At 45.0% G+C, this 20316-nt stretch overlaps 1 protein-coding gene across 1 annotated transcript in view; it reads left to right on the top strand.

Annotated features, from left to right (window-relative positions):
* The window catches only part of LOC138204422 (cadherin-7-like), a 109722-nt gene that overhangs the window by 67199 nt on the left and 22207 nt on the right, over positions 1-20316 (top strand). The window contains exons 5-9 of the mRNA XM_069159678.1: positions 2349-2516; positions 4521-4708; positions 6976-7229; positions 8292-8428; positions 10935-11056. Of these exons, the coding sequence (XP_069015779.1) occupies positions 2349-2516; positions 4521-4708; positions 6976-7229; positions 8292-8428; positions 10935-11056 (869 nt within the window). The remainder of the gene's footprint in view (positions 1-2348; positions 2517-4520; positions 4709-6975; positions 7230-8291; positions 8429-10934; positions 11057-20316) is intronic.

The raw sequence follows: 20316 nt of genomic DNA, 5'->3' as shown, positions 1-20316 counted from the left end.
CGAATCTACGAGTATTTTTTTTTTTGGTGATTATGGGTCTAAAAACAACACAATTGCCACAAAGAATCCTGCAGAACATGTAAATAGCAAATATTAACAGGTTTTTTTTTTTGTTTTTTTTCCCCTCCCTCATGAGATTGGACCTCAATTCCACGTCCTTCTGGTGTGTAATTTAAAGGATTATGGGAAATTCTTCAGGTGCCACCAGGAAGAGCGAGCGCCGCTCTGATCTGCTTCATCAGGCTGCGAGTGCGATAAAGCAACTGAGAAAAGAAAAAAACGATTCATTTATTTCGGGGGAACTGGCGTGCCGTGGCTTTGTGAGGTTCTTAATGAGTAATCGTCCACGTTCTGTAGGAATCTTTAATAAGTGCTATTTAATGAATGAAACACACTGTGCGGTAACACATTAACTTTGAAAGCAACAGTGATTGCTTTTGAAGGATTAGGACACTTTTTCTTTGCATTTAAATGCGACGCGTTCATTTTTTTTCCCCCTGGAATTATCAGCTTTGTTTGATAAAGTTGAGATTAGGGAAAACCCCATTAATGGAAAAATTCCTCTGTCGGCTTTTTAGTATTTTAGTATTTTGCGCACACATCTTGGCTCGACGCTGTTGTGGCGGCGACGCGCCGCCGCTCAGGCGCAAACAGACGACTACGGACGAACGCCGATCATTCGACGCCACATTCGTCAACCTCTTTGATCTCGTTCTGATTCGGATCGATCGCGACAGGGGGACCGACGGATAACGCCTCCCCTGGCGGCTCAAACGTCCCTTCGGATGTGCTCACTTTTCTGACAGCGTCTTAACATTAACCTCATCATACGTCAGACCGCTAAACTAATTTGAGCGACGGCACATTTCGAGGGCACGGAGGAGTCCCAAATCACTGCTGGTGTGTAAACAAGGCACCAGTCAATGTATTCGCATAATTGCCGGGTTGATGGATTGATGTGAACAGGCTTTTTCAGCCTGAATTCATATTTTTAGATCACCCATTTTTGACATGAATAGAGCCTTCTCGGTCTTTAGTGGTCTACTTGCCAAACGACTTCGTAGTTTAAATCATTTTCGGGCTCAAAGAGTAATTTTGCTGATGTCTTTTAGTCACAGTTTGCGAGGCACCGTTGAAGCTTTTTTTTTTTTTGATGCTTTTGAATTAAAAACACTAGCAGTGAGGTTGAGGCATATAAAGCACGGCGACGGAATAATGTTCTGACCGAAATCAATCATCTTGACGGTAGAAAAACGAGGAAAAGAGGGAAGAAAACAACAGGAACATTACATATTTATGAAACATATTTTTGACCTGTCACTTGAAGAACTGATTCCCAACCAGTGGTTACTATTTATTAATAAAGTTGCTAGAGGGCATGTGGAGTTATAGAACTGCTTAATTTGAAAACAGGAATTCATTTGATGTTAAAGATATTCATATCTTCATGTACTTCATATTCATATATTCATATACTCAGTCACCTGCACCACCCTAACCACTGCTAGCAAGCAAACTGGGAGGTTAAATTAGGTTTTTGATGAAAGTAAGTGATATTCAGTTGAAGTTGTTTGTGGAATGCAATGGAAAAATGGTTGAAGTAGTTAGCTAAAAATACTGGATAATAACATGGTGAAAAGTTTGGAAGACTCCAATCTGCTGACTCATTAGTTAGCGGTGAGAAATGGTTGAATGGCGGGTGGAGGTAGCTTAAAGTAGCCCAGTACAGTGTTAAACAATTGAAATACTTAACTAAAGGTAAACCAATAAATGGCTCTAATTCTTTACTAAAAGCACTGCAAAAACAGTTAAAATTCGTATCCAACGGATAAACAGATGTTCGCTACAAGCACTCTGTAGGGATGGTTTGCAAAATAAAATGTAAAAACAGTTAAACAGTTCAAATGATGGGCAAAAACAAACAGATTAATGATTGAAAAACAAACCGTTCATAAAAGCATGCTTCTTTGTTTGCAACAATCAATGGTTAAAATGATCAATGCCAACAGGTGATGGTTGAATGACGTGCGGAGGATATGATTAAAATAGCCAAGTAGAGGAACAGTTTACGTGAATCACAAATAATGGTGGAAATAGATGCTAAATTGATGAAATTGAAAATGTTTCCCAAATTATTGGTGAAATAGTTGTCATACACAAACGTCAAATCAATTCGAATGAACACAGACGTGACAAGCAGTGCGTGTGTGTGTGTGTGTGTGTGTGTGTGTGTGTGCGTGTGCGAAAGGGTACTGAGGGTTTTACTCGTGGGCAAAGTTATGTTTGACCAAAATTGGGAACGCGCTCGCCTAAAGCTTCTTCGTCGTCCTCTCCGGTTCTGTCTTCAGGTGTCATCAGAACGGCTCTGCCCAACATGGACCGGGAGACCAGGGACCAGTACGTGCTCGTCATCCAGGCCAAAGACATGGTGGGCCAAATGGGCGGCCTCTCCGGCACCACTTCAGTCACCGTCACGCTCACCGACGTCAACGACAACCCGCCTCGGTTCACTCACAGTAAGACTCCTGATTGCCCCCGCGGCATTGATTAAGCCTGTGCGTGCCATGTTCAACAGCTACTCAGCAATCAGAGCAAATCCACCAGCTCCTTGCCTTATTTGCAGGATTTTTCTTTTCTTTTCTTTCTTTTTTTTTTTTTTGTTCCAGCTGAAAATGGCTTTAAACTCTCTTATGACTAAAAAAAAAAACCACTTGAACTCAGAGAACTAAAAGAGGGCGCGCTTTACGCTGTATTCAATGAATGCGGTGGTACAACAAAGGGCTGGGATGTTATATCTCCCTTTAAAAAAAGAAATCGTTGGAAAATAGTATATGGGCTTTTATCAATTGCAGCAGTCAACACGAACAAGGATTTTTTTTTTCAACAGCGTGTGATTGAAGTTGAATAGAAAATACTAGTTCTAGTTAATACTGAGGCTTATGTTTAACTGCGTCTCTAATCCCTGACCCTCTTTTTCCTCGTCACTTCCCTGCGTTTGTATTTTTAGCAAACATTTGGAATTTTGCAACCAAATTTAAAAAAAAAAACAAACGAGCCTTCGTGCAAAGGTTGTGCACCATCCCTGCTTTGCTCCTCATCAGAGCCGGTGTCAGCTTCGGCCTTGGATACCGGGATCAATCAAGCTCCGTTTTTTTGTTGTTGTTGTTTGTTGTTGTTTTTCTTGTTGTTGTTGTTGTCAGCCTATTTCACGGGCTGCTAATGGGTTCCAGGCCGAGCTCTAAGATTCAAAGGCAATGCAGTGCTTCTCATGATAATCCGAAGCGCTGGCAACCGGTTTACCGATGATAGCCCGGCCCGCTGTCTGACCGGCGCACTCGCCACCGGACTGCCACGGAGCCGAGTCAATTTGCCGGTCCCCGGGGGGGGAAGAAAGGTTCAAGTTTGCACAACAAGTCATCAATGTCGTTTTAACTCAGTGCTGTCACGCTGAGAAGAAAGAGACTTTGGAGGAGTTCTGTTTTTTTTGTTTTTTTTATATATATATATATATATTTTTTACTCCTGCTGTCATGCTCACGGGGTCATGGGTCAGAATCGATACGCCATTATGGAGCATCAAGAGCTGATGGAGTCCAGGAGCAATGAGCGAGTCCAAGGGGAGAGAAGGCAAGGTTAGCTGCGTGAGAGGACAGGCTTTCAGGGGAGGAGGAGGCGGCGGGCGGCGGCGGCGGCAGGGGAAGAGGAGGGGGGGGGGGGGGGGGGCGGGGGGAGTCGGTGCAGGGGCAATACGGCGGGAGGAAAGCAATTTTTTGGGTCTTTTAAGGAGCTGCTATTCCACGGCAAATTAAAAAGCCATTACAAAGATTACATGGCGGCAAACAATGTCAGGCAGATTAGCATTTAGACGGTGGCTGAGGGAGACACTCTGAGGAACACAGAAAGGTCTGGTAATGAGCTCTGCCATGGTGATTGGGGAGATTATGATTATGAATATGATTCCCTTCTTTATTCTCATAAGAGTACTTTAAATCTGAAGGGGTCAAACAAAAGCTCGGGGAGCACAATGGAGAGTTTCGGAGTAATAGATTCTCCGAGTGGACGTTTCATCCCGTGAAATGTACCAAAGGGCATCTAAGCGTCACTATTGTTTTTCTTGTCGGTGAAGGGATAACCTGTTAAATTCAGACCTCATTTAGGAAAAAGGTTATATCTCGCTAAATATATTCATCCAAAAGTAAAACTTCAACAAAAAAAACAAAAAAACCTGTGAAAACCGAAATGGCCTCCGCTTTCTGAATTGCAAATACTGCTTTCCCTTTGCCTTCCTCACTGCTGCAGCATGAAGTAGAGGCAAAGTGCTTTATTCCATGTGTGTCACTGCTGCTGCCTGTCTGTGTTATGCAACATGAATTCATTGAGGCGCCTCACAGTCAAATCAAAGCTGAAGGGGTAAAGCAAAAAAAAAAAAAAAAAAAAAAAGCCAAGCTGCTTGAAGGCGAGTTTCGTAGCGAAATAAGCACATCCATTACCAGCATCCGCTCCTGTCCTTCCTCTTCCAGAGAGCTATCAGTACACGGTGCTGGAGTCGCTGCCGGTGCAATCTGTGGTCGCCAGAATCAAAGCGGCGGACGCCGACATCGGCTCCAACGCGGAGATGGACTACAGGATCATGGACGGCGACGGGCCCGGCATGTTCAACATAACGACGGATGAGAACACACAAGAGGGGGTCATCCTCCTGCTGAAGGTACGGCGTTAACCGCGGGCCGCTCGCCGCGCGACGTAACGCACGTTCACCGGCGGCGGATTAGGAATCTTCACTCAGCCAGACTGTAAAAAAGATGGAAGACTTTCTGCCCCCGAATGGTATTGAACTCTCTCAGCTTTCAAAGTCAGGGTGACGGCGCAGACGTCAACATGTGGCGGCGTAGTCGGAAAAGAATGTGCAGCCAATCGGCGGGTACGAATAAATATCTGTGTGGTTAGCTGTTTCGTAGTGAAGTGAAGGTGAATTTTCTTTTTTTTTTTTCTTTTTTTTACACTGCAAATTAACAGAACGCGTCACAATGCTGGAAAAAATTTTTTTTATCCCCGTTCCCTCCCTCCACCTTAGTGGCCTTGGCATTTGTTTACCAAGGCTGTGGACAAATCTAACATCACCACTTCTTCAAAGTATTCAAACTATTTTTAATTTTTTTTTTTTTAGTGTACAGTGTGTGTGGCGGAAGCCAGCGCTGTACTTCATGTCAACAAATCCCATGAATAAAAAACAACAACAGCGAATGAGCACGAATTAGCTGCACAACAAAAACCTCATATTAATCCGGGTTGTGACATCGAGTTACAATATTGTCCAGAAGTTATTATAAAAAACAAAACAAACTAATAAGTCACGTCGTTGCACTGCATGACGTGTTACTTTATTAAAATGAACATGGGCACTGTAGTTTGCTGCTGTGAGTATTTACTAGAGTACGAAACGTGTATTAATCCGCAGCATAAAATAGTCCCCAAAAGATTCAACATTTATTCTTGCCAATTCATTATATGTATTTGTGTTTATCTTTAGTAGGGAAAAAAAATGGGCTTACGGTCGAGTGTACAGGCATTTCAAACAGCAACGTGTTCTTCTTCTCCTCACGTTGTTTAACGGTGGCTGGCAAACAGCTTTTAGACGCATTACCGCCACCTTCTGACGGGAGAAACGCATTACAAACCAGACGCCGGTAAAAACGGAGCAAATAAGGAAGAACGCCCGTATACACATTTTTTTGGGGGGTATTTTAAAGACTATTAGAATAATTGAAAATCATGTCCCGTCCTTAATAAAGAGACTCTTGAGCATGCTAGTGTTGATATTATAATAGGACATGTTGGCTATGACCTATCTGTGGCCCAGATCACTTTTTTAAAGGTTCCCCAGTGCTGCTGCTGAATTTTGAAGGATTCATGAAACATTTAACTGGGCGCCCTAAAATTGTAGTTTCACCCGGGATGTGCTGCCTCATTTTGAATTTGACTAACAGATTATTGTGTAAGATTCTGCCCGTGTTTCTCCATCCGCCGCGATCTGTAAATACCAGACAGCAGACGCTTGTTTACCGGGGGATATTGCGGATAAGTGCCTCTCCCAGTCTCTCCTCGTTGCCTCGTCTTACTGTGTTTTAAAATGTCCTCGGCACCTTCTGGATTAAGCGCTAATCGGCGATGACAAATCGGCATCGACCGTCTCCAGCATCTTTGATCAAAGTAAACATCCCGCGGTTAACGGGAAGGTTTACCACCACCAACGGCTGCGTAATCAAAACTCATCAAAAAATAATTGTCATGGACATCCACCTCCACGAATGTAAAAACAAAAAAAGAAAAAGAAAAGCCACCTTTTCATAGAGGGGAAATTTGTTGCACAGTCTTACCTCAGTTTTTTTGGCGCGCTGCGGAGCTCAAGGCCGATGCGTGACATTTTCAGGGTTCGCCGAGGACTCGAAGCGTTCTCTCGAGCCGTTTGTCGAGCCGCCGGCACGTCTCTTTCAAATGGGCCGATTTGATGCTTTTGTTTATTTTCCGTTTTTTATTTTTTTTTCGCGCCAGACTCCAAGACAATCACAACATAGGAGGGAGTCTCCGACAACGACGAGTGTCAAATCCATGTTCTCTCGCGGCGTTGCAGAGCGGAGTTCGATAAGCCAGACGAAATGGCAGAAAACGTCTTCGAAAGCTTTCGCCGCGGCGCGATCGTCAACCGCGTTTGTGCACCTTTTTCCTGAAATCGATGTCATTGCTTTCACGACACAAAGTAATCCACAAAGTAACATCCGTCGCCGAAGGACTTCGGTAAAGTCTGACTGAGAGTTCAATTTAGAATCCACATCCTTAATTGTGATCAATATCTCAGCATCGTATGAATGATTTTACAGATGAACTGTCCTTTAACCGCACGACGCCACGGTGGTCTTTACGTTTCTTTTGGCCACCTCTGAATACCCGCCTCATGTCCTGTGTTTATTCCTCCAGCCTTTAGACTTCGAGACAAAGAGCGGCTTTTCTCTGAGAATCGAAGCCACAAACAGGAATATTGACTCCAACTTCTTGAGCCTGGGTCCATTCAGCGACACCACATCAGTCAAGGTGACGGTGGAGGATGTGAACGAGCCGCCCGTCTTTTCCACACCGCTCAGCAAGATGGGCGTCTCGGAGGACGCCAGAGTGGGCACCTCCATAGGGAGAGTCTCCGCCCACGACCCGGACACCTCCAGCAGTTCCATCAGGTAACGCGAGAGCTGTATGACCTCATCATTTAACGTCTTTCGGGAATAGTTTATTTGACGTGGAAGAAAAACCTCACTCCAAATATCCAATCAAATCCAAACGGTTTTAATCCGTTCAACTACTTTACATTATCTGCAAACCCAGAACACCTCGAACATCCCCCCCGGGGCGGCTGTCGCACAGACGGCGCCAGATGGTGGGAGGGCCGAGGAGTGCCGCATTAGCAAAAAGTGAAATGCCATCTTAAAACAAGAGAAGGGCGTTCCTGCTGGAGGGTCGAGGCGCGACACTCGAGCCGTGGCATTTATGACTCAAAACAAGCTCTCGCCTCGTCAAGCCGTGCGGTGTCACTCTCGAGATCCTCCCCCCCCCCCCCCCCCCCCCCGCTCCTCCCCGCCTCTTTTGCATTAATTGAATGAATACTGTATGGTATTCATGCTTGGTCTGTTATGGATTGTTAGTAATCTTAATCAGAAAATCAAATTACTGCACCATTGTAGCTGTAAATTGCCTTTTTTTTTTTTTTTTTGCTCCTGTGACTGTTATCAACCTCTGCAATATATTTCACTACATCTGTTGAAATGAAAATTATTGTGGAACTAATGCCGCCACGAGAGTCAAATTACATTGCAATAATACCCTTTGGATGTACGCTAATTGAAGTTGTAATTTTCTCAAGAAATAGGAGTTGCTGTGTATTGAAAGGGTTTGATCAGTGTTGTGCGCTGAGGGACAAGTAGACAGGCTTCAGTTTTATCGAAGTTTAATGGGGTTTTTGTTTCATGTTGCCGACGCAATTTCTGAATTTAAAGCAATCTCCAAGACTTGTGTTCATTATTACTTTTTTCGAGGCCTATTGGAAAACATCTTATTATCTTATTCTTATTGATGACTGCATGAAGCTTTCCAACTGCAAAATTCGTTCGACGGGACAACACATAATCATAATCTCTCCGAGCAAAATAGAAGAAAACTCTCAAATGTCAAATCAATACCGCTGTTCAAAAGCGATTATTAAAAGTGGGTCGGTTGTGCGTGCGATTGTGTGTGTCTGTGCTCAGGTACTCCATCGACAGGAACACGGACTTGGAGCGCTTTTTCAACGTGGACGCTCTGAGCGGGATCATCAGCACAGCCAAGCCCCTGGACCGGGAAGCCAACTCGGTCCACAACCTCACCGTCTTCGCCATCGAGACCCGTAAGTTCGAGTCGGAGTTGACGGTCGGCTAAAAACCGCCCACTTCGCAACGACTGCCCTCCGATCGGAGCTCAGCAGCTGTAGCTACGCGCAGCAGGCGCGTCAAGCGTTGGGTTTTTCTTCACGCGTTTAAGCGTGTAATGTTCTGCGTTTAGAAAAGAGCCGGTCGAAACCTCGTGTGCGGCTGGACGAAGGGCTTTTCATTTGAAACAGACACAGGAAGCCACTTCTCATTCGACAACGTCCGAAGAACCGGATCCGAACGTTGTCCGAGATTGTCCGGGTGAGATTGGTTCAAACGACGGAGGGAAACCCGCTGTAGAAAAGCCAGCGATTGGTCGATTGGACTCGTTCCGGCAGCTGATTGGTTGACTCGAACGTGCTGCCGCACAGAAATATTGGCCGGTCTCCTCGAATAAAACAAGCTAAAGTCAGTCCAAATAGTTATCAGATTTGTGGCTAAAAGTGGTTTTTAAAGTCACCGAGTCTTAACGAGAGAATCCAAAAAGAACAATGCCGATTCTTTATTTCCAGTTCTTCTCCTTGAAATATCATCTGGGGTTGACTCTTTTTTTTTTCTCCAAAAAAAAAAAAACGGAATTACTTTTTGCCAACAAAATAATTTATATCAACACTGAGTACATTTGTGATACTTCTTTTACAAGGTAATTGGCTTAAAACTGGCTAATTGGCTGAAAGTCTGTTTTCAACCAGCTCACCGGTTGCAGCTGAGTGAAGGTGCTACCGATGCAGGAGCTGTAATTTCATCCAGGAAAAACAGTTGCAGGCCAGAAACGAGAAGCCCGCTCGCGTCTCACCTCCGTTTGAAATTCAGGACTTCAAAAAAAAAAAAAAAAAAAAAATCTGCCGCTGGGGCTTCAGCGCACGCTCAGTTAGCTTGTTAGCGCCAGTAACAGGAAGTATATGAAATCTTAGATCCTCCGTATCCTGTTATCCACTTTGCGATATCCCACAGTCCTTTGTGCTCTGCAAAACACAGCGAGGAGTTGTTGGGGTTGTTGCGGGGGCTGTCGGGGAATGTTAATTCACACACAGGACGGTCGCTTTGACCTCCATGTCTCCCCGAGCCGTGGGGACGAGATGCTGACTAAGGGCGGGCAATCTCACCCACGGGGTGAACAATGTTAATGTGATGTGAAGAAGCGCCGCGTGCCTTTTTGTTCATCTGTCGATGGCTCCAAGGACATGAACACCTTTTTTTTTTTTTTTCTCTCCTTCTTCTTCTCCCGTCGCTATCGTTCCTCCGCCATCAACGCGAACACAATGGACAACAATCACCAGCACACGATCCGCTGAGCGCTCCAGACAGCTGCGTCACATCAGCATAAGTTAAAAAAGACAAGCGAAGCCTGTCAGCGCGGCAGTTCCTCTGCCTTCGCATCTTCAGACCTCGAACGCGGCGTGAAAAAGGGTTTTCATTTGAATTTTTTTTTTTTTTCAGAAGCTTTTTTATCCTTCTCCTGCTTCAAAGACGTGTTTTTTTTTTTTTTGTGTGTGTGTTTTTTTTTTTTTTTTCATTATTTACATCTAACGGCGCACAGATGCGCTGCTCGGTTGATTCCCGAGCGCGAGCGCTCGCCTGATATAGCAACAAAGAGAAGGCGGCGTATAATAATAGCCATATGAAAATGTCAGAGCGGTCTCTCATGCATGAGGGGCTGGCTTCTGACACGCAGTGACACTCTTGCGCCGTTTTCAGCCGGAGACATCTTTGAGTTCACGGACTGGCGACTACAAAAAAAAAAAAATATTGAAAAAAAAAAATCCACTGCCTCCTGACAGTATTTATAGTAAATGGGTTCTCTGTAACTGGAGAGGGCGCCGGGACTCTTCTGGTCGAGGGATGTTGTGCGTTTTGAGCTCCAGTCACTCGCGGTCATTTCATCCGCCGCGGCCCGAGATCACGCCGACGAGTCTGCGGGGCCCCCGGGGCTCCGCGCGTCCTTTTTACCGCCATCAAATCAGTCGTGTGTCTCTCCCCCCCCCTCCCACCTCCCTCTCTTCCCCCCGCCCCTCCACCGAATGTCAGAGCGTCATCCCTGGCCGGAGTCGTGGCGACGCCAGGCTAAATCATCGTCTCTCGCGCTCAGACGCGGACATTTAGCCATCAGTGCGTGTCAGGGCGGACGGAAGGCGCGAAAGCCCTTCTGTGTGACGACGGCTCGTTCTCACCCCCCCCTCCCTCCCCACCCCGCCCCCATCCCCCCCCCCACCCCCGCCCCCACCGGACGCCAAGCCACGGCCGAGTGGGTGAGAGCGGCCGTCGCTGCACTTTTTGCATCACGCCAGCCGCCACTTCTTCCCTCCTGCGTGATTAATTAAAACACACGAGAGCGATCGATATTCCATAATTTGACCGAGCGCATGAAAAGTTACGGCAGAATTAAAGTGTTCCAAAAAAAAAAAAATAAATAAAGTTTGACGTGAGCGAGGGGTTTTCTATCCTGTTGTGTTTTTTTTTTTTTTCTCTCTCTCTCTTTTTCAGAGGACCCGACTCAAATCGGGAAAGGCATCGCTCTCGTCACGGTGCTGGACATAAACGACAACGCGCCGGTCTTTGCCATCGACTACGAAACTATCCTCTGCGAGGACTCCGTGCCGGGACAGGTAAGAAACCGCAAAGGACCCCGCAGCTGGTCCGGCCTTTCTTTACCTCTCCCCTCAGTTAGGCTTCACAAAGACAGGCCCGCTGACTCTCAAAGCCATTAAAAAAAACCTCTCTCTTGCTCCTCAAAACAAGTCCGCTGTGCGCACACGCACACGCACACGCACGCGCACGCACACACGCACACGGCATCCTCTTCACAGCTCGAGGTCGTTCCGGGGAGACGGCATCATTAGTATGAGACACATCCCGAAGATTTAATAGCAGGTATTGCAGGTGTTATCGTTCATTAGAGATGTTACTCTCATTCCGCACTGTCAAAGCCAACTAAATTAATGACAGCGCTTGACTGTGCCTGCGGTCTTAATCCACAACAATACCGGGGCCTAATGTGGGCACCTCACGCTGGGATGGAGTGGCGCGCCGCCACGGTTTTCGACTTTCTTCTTGTGCGGCCCGGTGTAATTAGATGATCACCACGGTGGGGCAGAAAACACATCACAACATCACCTCGGAGGGAACCCGAAAGGGACCCGAGGGGCGTGGAGATTAGGACCGGGAAAGAAAAGAGGCTGCACCCATGCCATGGGGGTTTTTGTCCAATCCACCCCCCCCCCCCCTTCCCCGCCCCCCTTGGCGTTTTAGCATTTGGTCTCATTGTCGCTAAATGACTTGTGTGTCTGTGGCGGCGATCCGTCTGCTCTTGGCATTTGGAAAATACAATCAGAGGCGAAGGGTAAAGGAGGCGTGCAGACCTGAATAAGTACAATTGATCACAATGATGCATTGTATTGGAAATGGCTATTAGGCCCTTTTTAAATACGTTATTTGCATTCATATTTGGGAGTTGTTTGTCACCGTGCTCGCAGGAGGGTGAACCAAAATAGCAAATGATTTCATTTACGAAAATGAGAGGCTATATTTCAAGTTTTTTTTGTTTTTTTTTCCGACCTGCGTGCATGATGCTTGACCACGTGCAGCCCTTTTTTCTTTTTTCTTTTTTTTTTTGCAATGAGGTTACACATCCTTACAGGCTTTGTTTCTGCATCGTTTTTTTTTTTTTTTTTTGTATCACATTTGTTTCATCCAGGCATTCAGTTAGTCGGGTGGTCAGCTAAATAGTTAGCTAATTCGAGACTCAACCTGGATTCATCACTTATAAAGAAGAGAAACAAGAAGGACAGAATATAGATTTTTTTTTTTTTTTTTAAGCAATGATTGTATAAAATACAGAGACACCGGGTGTAAAATACAAATAAAAAGTCAGTTTTATAGTTATATTATAGTTATTTAGGTTTTTCAGTTCTAGAGTGAAATATTCATTAGACTGTATATAAAACTGGATTTGTGGAGCTGTTGTGACGTGATAAACTGCAATACCCCTGTGGGACACTAGGGGTTGGCTACAAAAAAAAAAAAAAAAAAGCCTCCGGCGCCATTCTGTTATGGGTTGTGTAGATGAATGGACCCAAATGCAGACACACAGCAAAGTCTCTTTGGAACCAGGTATTTATTTCTCCCCGGCCAAACCTTCGACAGCTGATCTCCGAGGAACGAACTGGAAGGTTTCTTCGTGCAGGTGACGCCCGAGGCTCGACACCGGACGGAAAGGCGGGGTCGACCGCGTGACGCTCGAAGCTCGACGCGGGATTGCCAAGATTGCAGCAGGCGATCTCCGAGGAACGATCCGGAATCTTCTTCGTTCTGGTGAACAAAACGGGGAAACCAAAACGGGAGTCGGAACCGGAAACTCTCAACGGTGAGACAGACGGGCTTGCTGCCACGCAGGTAAACAGGACGGACCGACGGAGAGCTGGTGGAAGACCGGGGTATTTAATCCAGCCGGAGGCGACGAGTGGAATGAGCTCCGGCTGGATCTCCGGAGACGGGTGCGTGAGTGGGCGGAGCTCGGAGGAGGGTACTGCGGAGGAACACTAAACAAAACACAAGCACGTGGCAAACAACCACAAACAGACAGGGAAATGACAGCACACACGAGGAGAGGCGATCGGGGACAAAACAGAGGGAAACGCACTTGGATCAGACAGGAATCCTCGCACGTTCAAAAGGTATCAACTTCTCTCATGAAATGCAAAGTCGTCATCCCCCCCCCCCACACAAGTCATTCGATGAAGTCACTCCGTCTGCTCGGTGTGTTGTTGTGGGTCCTTCTGGAAAGAGTCCCGTCATTAATAAGATATTAAGCCCCAAAGAGAGGTTTGTTTGGGGGGCGTATCTGATTTGATTGACAGGCCTGGGGGTGCAGTCAGGTTTCCCGTACCGGTGGGCTGGTGTATAGTTCTGGGTTTCTCAGTCGGATCTGCTCCTCGCTTCTCCCCAGTTTGCACTAATATGGTCACATAGGCTTAAAAAAAACAACAACAGCAACAAGACGGCGACAGCAAAAAAGAGCAAAAAAAAAAAAAGACTTCAAAACTGCAGTTCACAAACTAATGGGTGACGTCATGGTGAGTTCCATCGTGGAAAGAACTAAAAACAAATGCAGAATGCAATAATTTATACATTTATCTCTATTATATTCGGGGATTTTTTTTGTTACTGTTCACAAGCACAGTTTGTCTTCATATGAAGTTGTCACATTTGAATTAAAATGTACATTAAGCTTTTGTTTTACATTTGATTTTGAACATTTCACTGAGTATTCTGGCTTTGCTCCCCTTTTTTTAATGTTTGTCTCACGTTTTATTCAAGCAAGGTTGAGTTTGTCCGATTCAGCCCACTTTCAGGTATTTTAAGATGTTGAATCAAAATGTAATTCATCAGATTTTAGCCTCAGGACATAGTGTTTCCTGGAATAAACACCGCCTCCGCATTAGTTGCCATCATTATTGAAGAATTTATTCTACCGCAGCCGAACGTCTATTTTTGGTTAATGATGCCGCCACTTATCCTCAGACGATTGTTGCTGCTCGGTGATATTAAATTTAGAGCAACACCAGCAGACGTATCTATCACCCGTCAATACTTTCAACTTTCAAAAAAAAAAAAAAAAAAATGCAGCAGATAATTTGTACACTTCTCTCCACGAGCGCCTGATAAATTAATGGCGCAGAGGCTGAAACAAAGTCATTCCCCAACAATTCACAGCAGCCCGCAGGACACGGCAACAGCCATCGCCCATGACAGCATCATCAGCAGGAAAGAGGTACAGCAGATATGTAATTACTCAGCTGAAGCAGACAGATTGGTTACTCAATGCCAGTGATGGCTGAGCTCCGAGGTCCCCCCCAGGTGTAGCCGGGAGCGACTCCGCTGTAAAGCGAGGAGCTGCCGGTTGACGGAGGCCTCTGTCCTCGTCTATGCGGGCCGGCTGACGTGATGCATTCGAATTCGGTCCGTACAGTCGTAAAGCGGTGCGGGTCGGAGTGAGCTAATGTAGCTCGGAGCGGGTTCTAACATGCTAATACTAAGGTCTTAATACTTAGACACCCCCCCACCTGATATATATATATATATATATAAATATATATATATAATGTGTGTGTGTGAAAAGACAGCTGCGGTGAAATGAAAGCAGTGACTTTCTTGAAGCCAGGCGTTCAGTAAATCTGTGGGTTTCTTATATAGTTAGCTAATTAGGGACTTGACCTAGATTCATCATATATAAAGAACAGAAAGACAATTGAGGACAAAAGAATATGATATTTTTTAAAAGCAATGATTGTATAAAATATAGAGACACTGGGTGCAAAACAGAAACTAAAAGTCAGTTTTATGGTTATGTTTTTAATCTTTTATTTTTTAGAGTTTATTATTAGACTGTACGTGTAAAGGGATTTCCAGGTCTGAAATGTGACGGCAATGCGGGAGTTTTAAAGTGCAATACCGGTGAGTGCCACCAGGGGCTGGCTCCAATAGACTCCCATTCAAAAAGTATCAAAAAGTGTATGATTCTTGGTTTCTCAGTCAGATCTGCTCCTCGCTTCTCCCCAGTTTGCATGAATATGGTCACATAGGGTTAAAAAAAAAAAAAAAGAAGCAAAAAAAAACAAGATGGCGACAGCAAAAATTCTAAAACTGCAGCTCACAAACTAATGGGTGACGTCCCAGTGGGAAAGTAGAAAAAAATTTATATTTTTTTCACATGTTAAATGTCCACGAGCGCATTTGTCTCCATATAAAGTTGTCATATTTGAAAGTAAATCTACATGGAGCTTTTGTTTTGCTTTTGATTTCTCACATTTCACCTGTGACACGTCTAAAAGAAGAAGGGACCAGCTAATCGAATCAGGAAGAAGAAGCATTGAGTATTCTGATTGGCGCCTTTGATTTGATATGTTCTAACAATGATGACCACCCATCGTATTTAGATATCATGTGTTTCACATTGAAATGGTTGATTTCCTACATCTCCTTGTGAAATATCCGACAATCTCATGTTTTGACGGCACATAATGGAGCATAGAGTTCCTTATTTAGCCCGTAAAAAAAAAAAACAGGAATATGAATGCAGTGTTGGAGCTGCCAGAGCAATCTTTTCTTTTAATTTTTGACACGGTTCATGTTTTTTGATGTGTGCGTTTCAAATGTGGGTTCAATTGTGGTTTCTTACATTTCTCCCGTAAATTACCTGCAAATAACCACAAAAAAAAAAATCAGTTCACCTCCCCTCACGGGTTTCACACGGGATACATTTGGATGAGAAACATGTCTCGTCGTCCTCCCCTTCACCTTCTCGTTAGAGTGAATGACTGCTTCAGACAAGAAGTGCTTGTTTTTCATTCTTATTTTCCTCACTAATTCCAATTTCTATTCAATCCCGTTCAAACGGAGCTTTCTGTTGGGCAACGCTGAAGTGTACCAGTGGGATTGCACCTTCAGACTGAATAATGAAGGCAGGCAAAATGGAAATTTCATGATGAAATTTACACCCAAAAAACACATACAGAGCAAAAGGGAAAGGAGAAGGAGTTGACATTTGAATGCGAAAACACAGTTTGAATTACAACTAGGTGTCGGCTGTCTGTTAGCAGACACACTGGGTGGACTCCGAACCTGTCGGATATGCTCTCCACCACCTCCCTGATTCCTAATTAATGAAAACGCTCCTGTTGTGTGCTGTATGTCCGGCTGCTGCGGCGAACAGTTGGCTGTGCGAAGTGCGCCTGCTCTCCTGCAAAGCTTTGTTAAAAAAAAAAAACCAACAACAACCTGAGGCCCACCCACTGGCTGTCGCGCCCGTTGGCTTATTCGCAGCTGCGACAAAGATGAAATAATAACATTTGCCATTTGGGGCCAGGGTTGACTCGGTGGCTCTGTAGCACAGATTAACAGTGCAGGGGGATGGAATAACCTGCCATTTCTCAGGCCTAATTAAGGCCGTCTCGTGGCACCGGCTCTCCCCAGAGATGCCACTTGTTACGGATCATCGGTGCGTCTGTCTTCAGCCATAATATTAATTGATATTATGATGGGGGTGGAAGAGGGCAGGGGCAGTGGGGATAGAGGGGGAGGTGTGTGTGTGTGTGTGTGTGTGTGTGGTCACGTTGCACAATCACTTCAGTGTAACCATTACACACATGAGTGGACTTGGCACCCCCCCCCGAGAGATTCGTGAAAGCTGCGTTGTCATTGAACGATTAAACGGAGGGTTTTTACATCGTGGAGCGGGCGAGATCTTAAGAGGAGGGGCCACACAGGGAGAAAAGTAAACTTGTAGTTCTGGTCGTGGTTCATTATTCGGCCCCCTTTCACCGACACCATCGCAGTCGGAGCTGCGGCAGCCGAACCGAGGCGTAAAACCCTCGGCGCCCGATTCCCGCTCATTTGCATAAAGCGTTGATCTCCCTCTGAGTCACAACTGAACTCACAGCTATGATACACTTTTTTTTTCATTTTTTTTTTTTTAAATTCGACGTGAATCACACTTTTCGAGGATGTCATTATCTCTGGTGGCCAACGCGTATAAAAACAACAATCCATAAGCATGCTTAAAAATATCATTAACAAGAACAAACTCTTTATAAACTCCAGAAGTTTTTAATTCGGATAAAAGTAGTGCAGTGGTACTGTAGATGTCTGTGCAGCCGTTTGGTAAGGTGCAGACAGGACCTGCTAACAGCTGAGTCGGCATAATTTCAATGGTGCCAGTTTGGCCAAATGTGGCTGAAGCATTGACTGCGTGTAAAGAGTGGACGTCGCCCATCGGTGTCCTTCACCTGACTCCCGTGACTTCACCTACCTGGCCGTCGCCACCTTGTTATTTTGGAGACACCATATTTGGACGAGTGTGTGGATCTGACTCGGTCTGACTGGTGACCCGAGGACACTATGCCCCGCCCACCTTTCAATCCTGTCAATCAAACGCCTCCAAACATACCGCTTTTGGAAGCCTAACATCTAATTAATGACGGGATTATATCTGATGGACCGCCAGTAAAACTAAGAAGGAAGGACTTCAGCGAATGACACCACTATGACTTGTGGAAAGAATTTGATGATTTTGTATTTATGAAGGCAGAGCCTTTTTGGAGCCAGCCCTCTAGTGGCCCTCGGTGGTATTGCACTATATGGCGCCGTCAGAACCGCCACCTATGTCCACTTTATATACAGTCTATGGGATTGACTCGGTTTGAGATTCAGCCTCAAGTGGCCATTCGAGGAACTGCACTTTGGCGTTGGCTTCATTTTTTTCAGCCCTGGATGGTGCCGCTTGGATTCAAGTTCAGAAATGTAGAAATGTACGCGTGATTATCTCATGAATAAAACAACAAATAGTCATAGGCGTTATCCGTAACTCAAAATAATTACATATTTTAAATTATGAATGATATATTCCCTCTGCTGGGGCTCAGATTGTCTCTATCTGCAATACTGACGCAAAAATTAAAACCATAATAAATGCAGGAGTGAAGGCAGGTTCGAAGCCTACAGTGTCAGACTTTAAAAACTGTTGGTGAACAGCATTAATGCCTCCCTCTTCCCCTGATCAAAAGAACTTCACATACAGTTTGCTAATTGCCGTAGACACTCAAGTGTCGCATCAATTAACAAAAAGCAAAGTTGTATTTCCACACCTTCAGTCGACATCCAAATTATCAGCTTCCCGTAGGTGTTGCATCAAGGTGGAGGATGAAAACAGATACGTCAAGGGGCACAGAAAAAAACATTAGTGTGTGGCAGCACACTGTCTGCTCTATAAAAAGACGGAACATGGTGGAAATTTAATCTCAGATCTCACCAGGAGATGACTTTGGCCGCAGCGGTTTCAGCTTGTCAGGATCATGCCAACAAACAAGATGAGCCTCGGCAAACGATTCAGAGAGTCGATGGGAAAACGAGCAAACCGAGACAAAAATTAAAATAAATGAAGAGATCGAAAGGTGACATTTGTTGAATGGTTGCATATTAATTGGCAAAAAAAAAAAAAAAAAAATCTATAGATGTGTGTTTGCGCGTGCGTGCGTGTGTGTGTGTGTGTGTGTGTGTGTGTGTGTGTGTACAGCAGGATGAGGATGTTTGCGTGGGCGGTGTTGATCTGTTGGCGAACAAAGTTACGGGTGTCACGCGTGGGTGACATTTGGGGCGTCGATGTCATACGACAGAGCGGTGGGTGTGAAAACGGCGAGGCCCGCCACCTCCCTCGTCAGCGCAACCCCTGGTGACAGCTGTCGCGTCGCCACGGCAACAACTGCCACCTATTTGATGCGATGCTTATTTATACTCTCAGTTCAACTTTGAAGTGGCTGGCTTGAACTTATTGCGCGAGTCATCTGCCAAGCCGGGGCTTCAGGTGGCTTAAACGGCGGCGTCTTCGCCGCCGAGCCCGACGTCCCGTTCGCAACCTGATAATGGCACTTTTAAGACATTATAACACTTCAATCAAGACTCGCGGCAACTGAAGATGGAGATCTAGCGTTTACTTTGCCGCTGTCAAAGAGGGGAGCAGCCGATCCGAGCTTATTATCCGCCGCATTTTTTTTATTTTTTTTTCCACGCACAAAGGTCTCCCTTTGTAGCCGTGCTACATTAGCTGACACTAATGTCCTCATTATAGAGGCTGCATTTCAGAGCGTCTCCCCTGTCAGAGTCAAAGGAACACAGACGCTGCGTGTCACCAGCCGCAGTGGATTACGGCCATGGCGGTTCACCAGCATCCTCCGGGCGTTGGGGAGAATTAAACCTTCATTGTTTGAATTGCGCACCAGTGAGAACAGACACTTTTTTTTTTTTTTTTAGTTGGCCAGGGGTGGTTTTTTTTTGTTGCAGAGTCACCGCGAGCGCGACAGTGAACAGTCAGGAATTCGGTCTGTGAAGGTTCAGCTCAATCATTCAGGTGGTGCGGTCGTCGGGGGAGAGCTCTCACGCCAAATGACGAGACTCCAAAGGGTCGAGTCTTCAATCAGAAAAAGTCCAAAGCCAGAATTTGGCTTCGGATTTGAAGTTTTTTTTTTTTTTTTTTTTTTTTTTTTCATAATAGCTGAAGCTCATGTCGGGGGGACTTGGCGTCATTTGGAAAATTTCTATAGCAACACCTTTTTTGTTGTTGTTGTTGTCTTTGTTTGACAAATATAAAAAAACAAAATTCTACAAAAAAAAAAAAAGTTTCTTTGATGAAGAAATCAAAGACTAAGAATTTGTCCGAGACGTTTTAACATCAAATTTGTGCACCTGAAACCTTTCCTCTAACTAATAAAAATGTGCCAAACTGCTCATTGTTTGTTAAAGAAAAGAGTTAGAAAATATCCACCAGAAAATATCCACCAATCAGTCAGTAACTTATTTAATTTTCTGTTTAGATCAGAAAATATGTGATCAAAGTATAAGTTACGTTTGCAACTTTTAATACTTGACACTTTTCAATACTCATTTGTCACATTTCTATCTGTTTGAGTCGCAGCCCTGCGACAGTTATGTTAATGTTTACTTACGGTGTGTTATGCGATAGAGCCTCAACAGTGATGCGTTCGCTATTGTTAGACTGTTAATGAGAAGAGTTGTCAACTGTCACTTATCCAGTTGACTGTGCCGGTGCTTTCTAACTTCAATGTTAGCTTCTCAACTGTTGACAACAGGGTGGGGGAAAGAAACCCCTCCTCCCCCCCCCAAAAAAACTTCACATACACAACAGCTCCATCACTTGTAGTCTTGAGTCTGCGGGAAGCTCAGTTCCCTTCTATACACACAGCGTTTTGGTGAGTGTGTGAACGAGAGGCAGATATTTGCAAAGCGTTAAAGAAAGAAAGAAGCTGCTGAATGAGTCCAGAATATTTGACCTTTTTTTTTTTTTTTTTTTAACCGT

The sequence above is a fragment of the Embiotoca jacksoni genome, unplaced genomic scaffold, assembly GCF_022577435.1.
Source record: "Embiotoca jacksoni isolate LCO1_2020_lvr unplaced genomic scaffold, fEmbJac1.0.p SCAF_25, whole genome shotgun sequence".
Taxonomy (NCBI): Eukaryota; Metazoa; Chordata; class Actinopteri; family Embiotocidae; genus Embiotoca; species Embiotoca jacksoni.
This window is presented reverse-complemented; position numbering and strand designations above follow the sequence as displayed.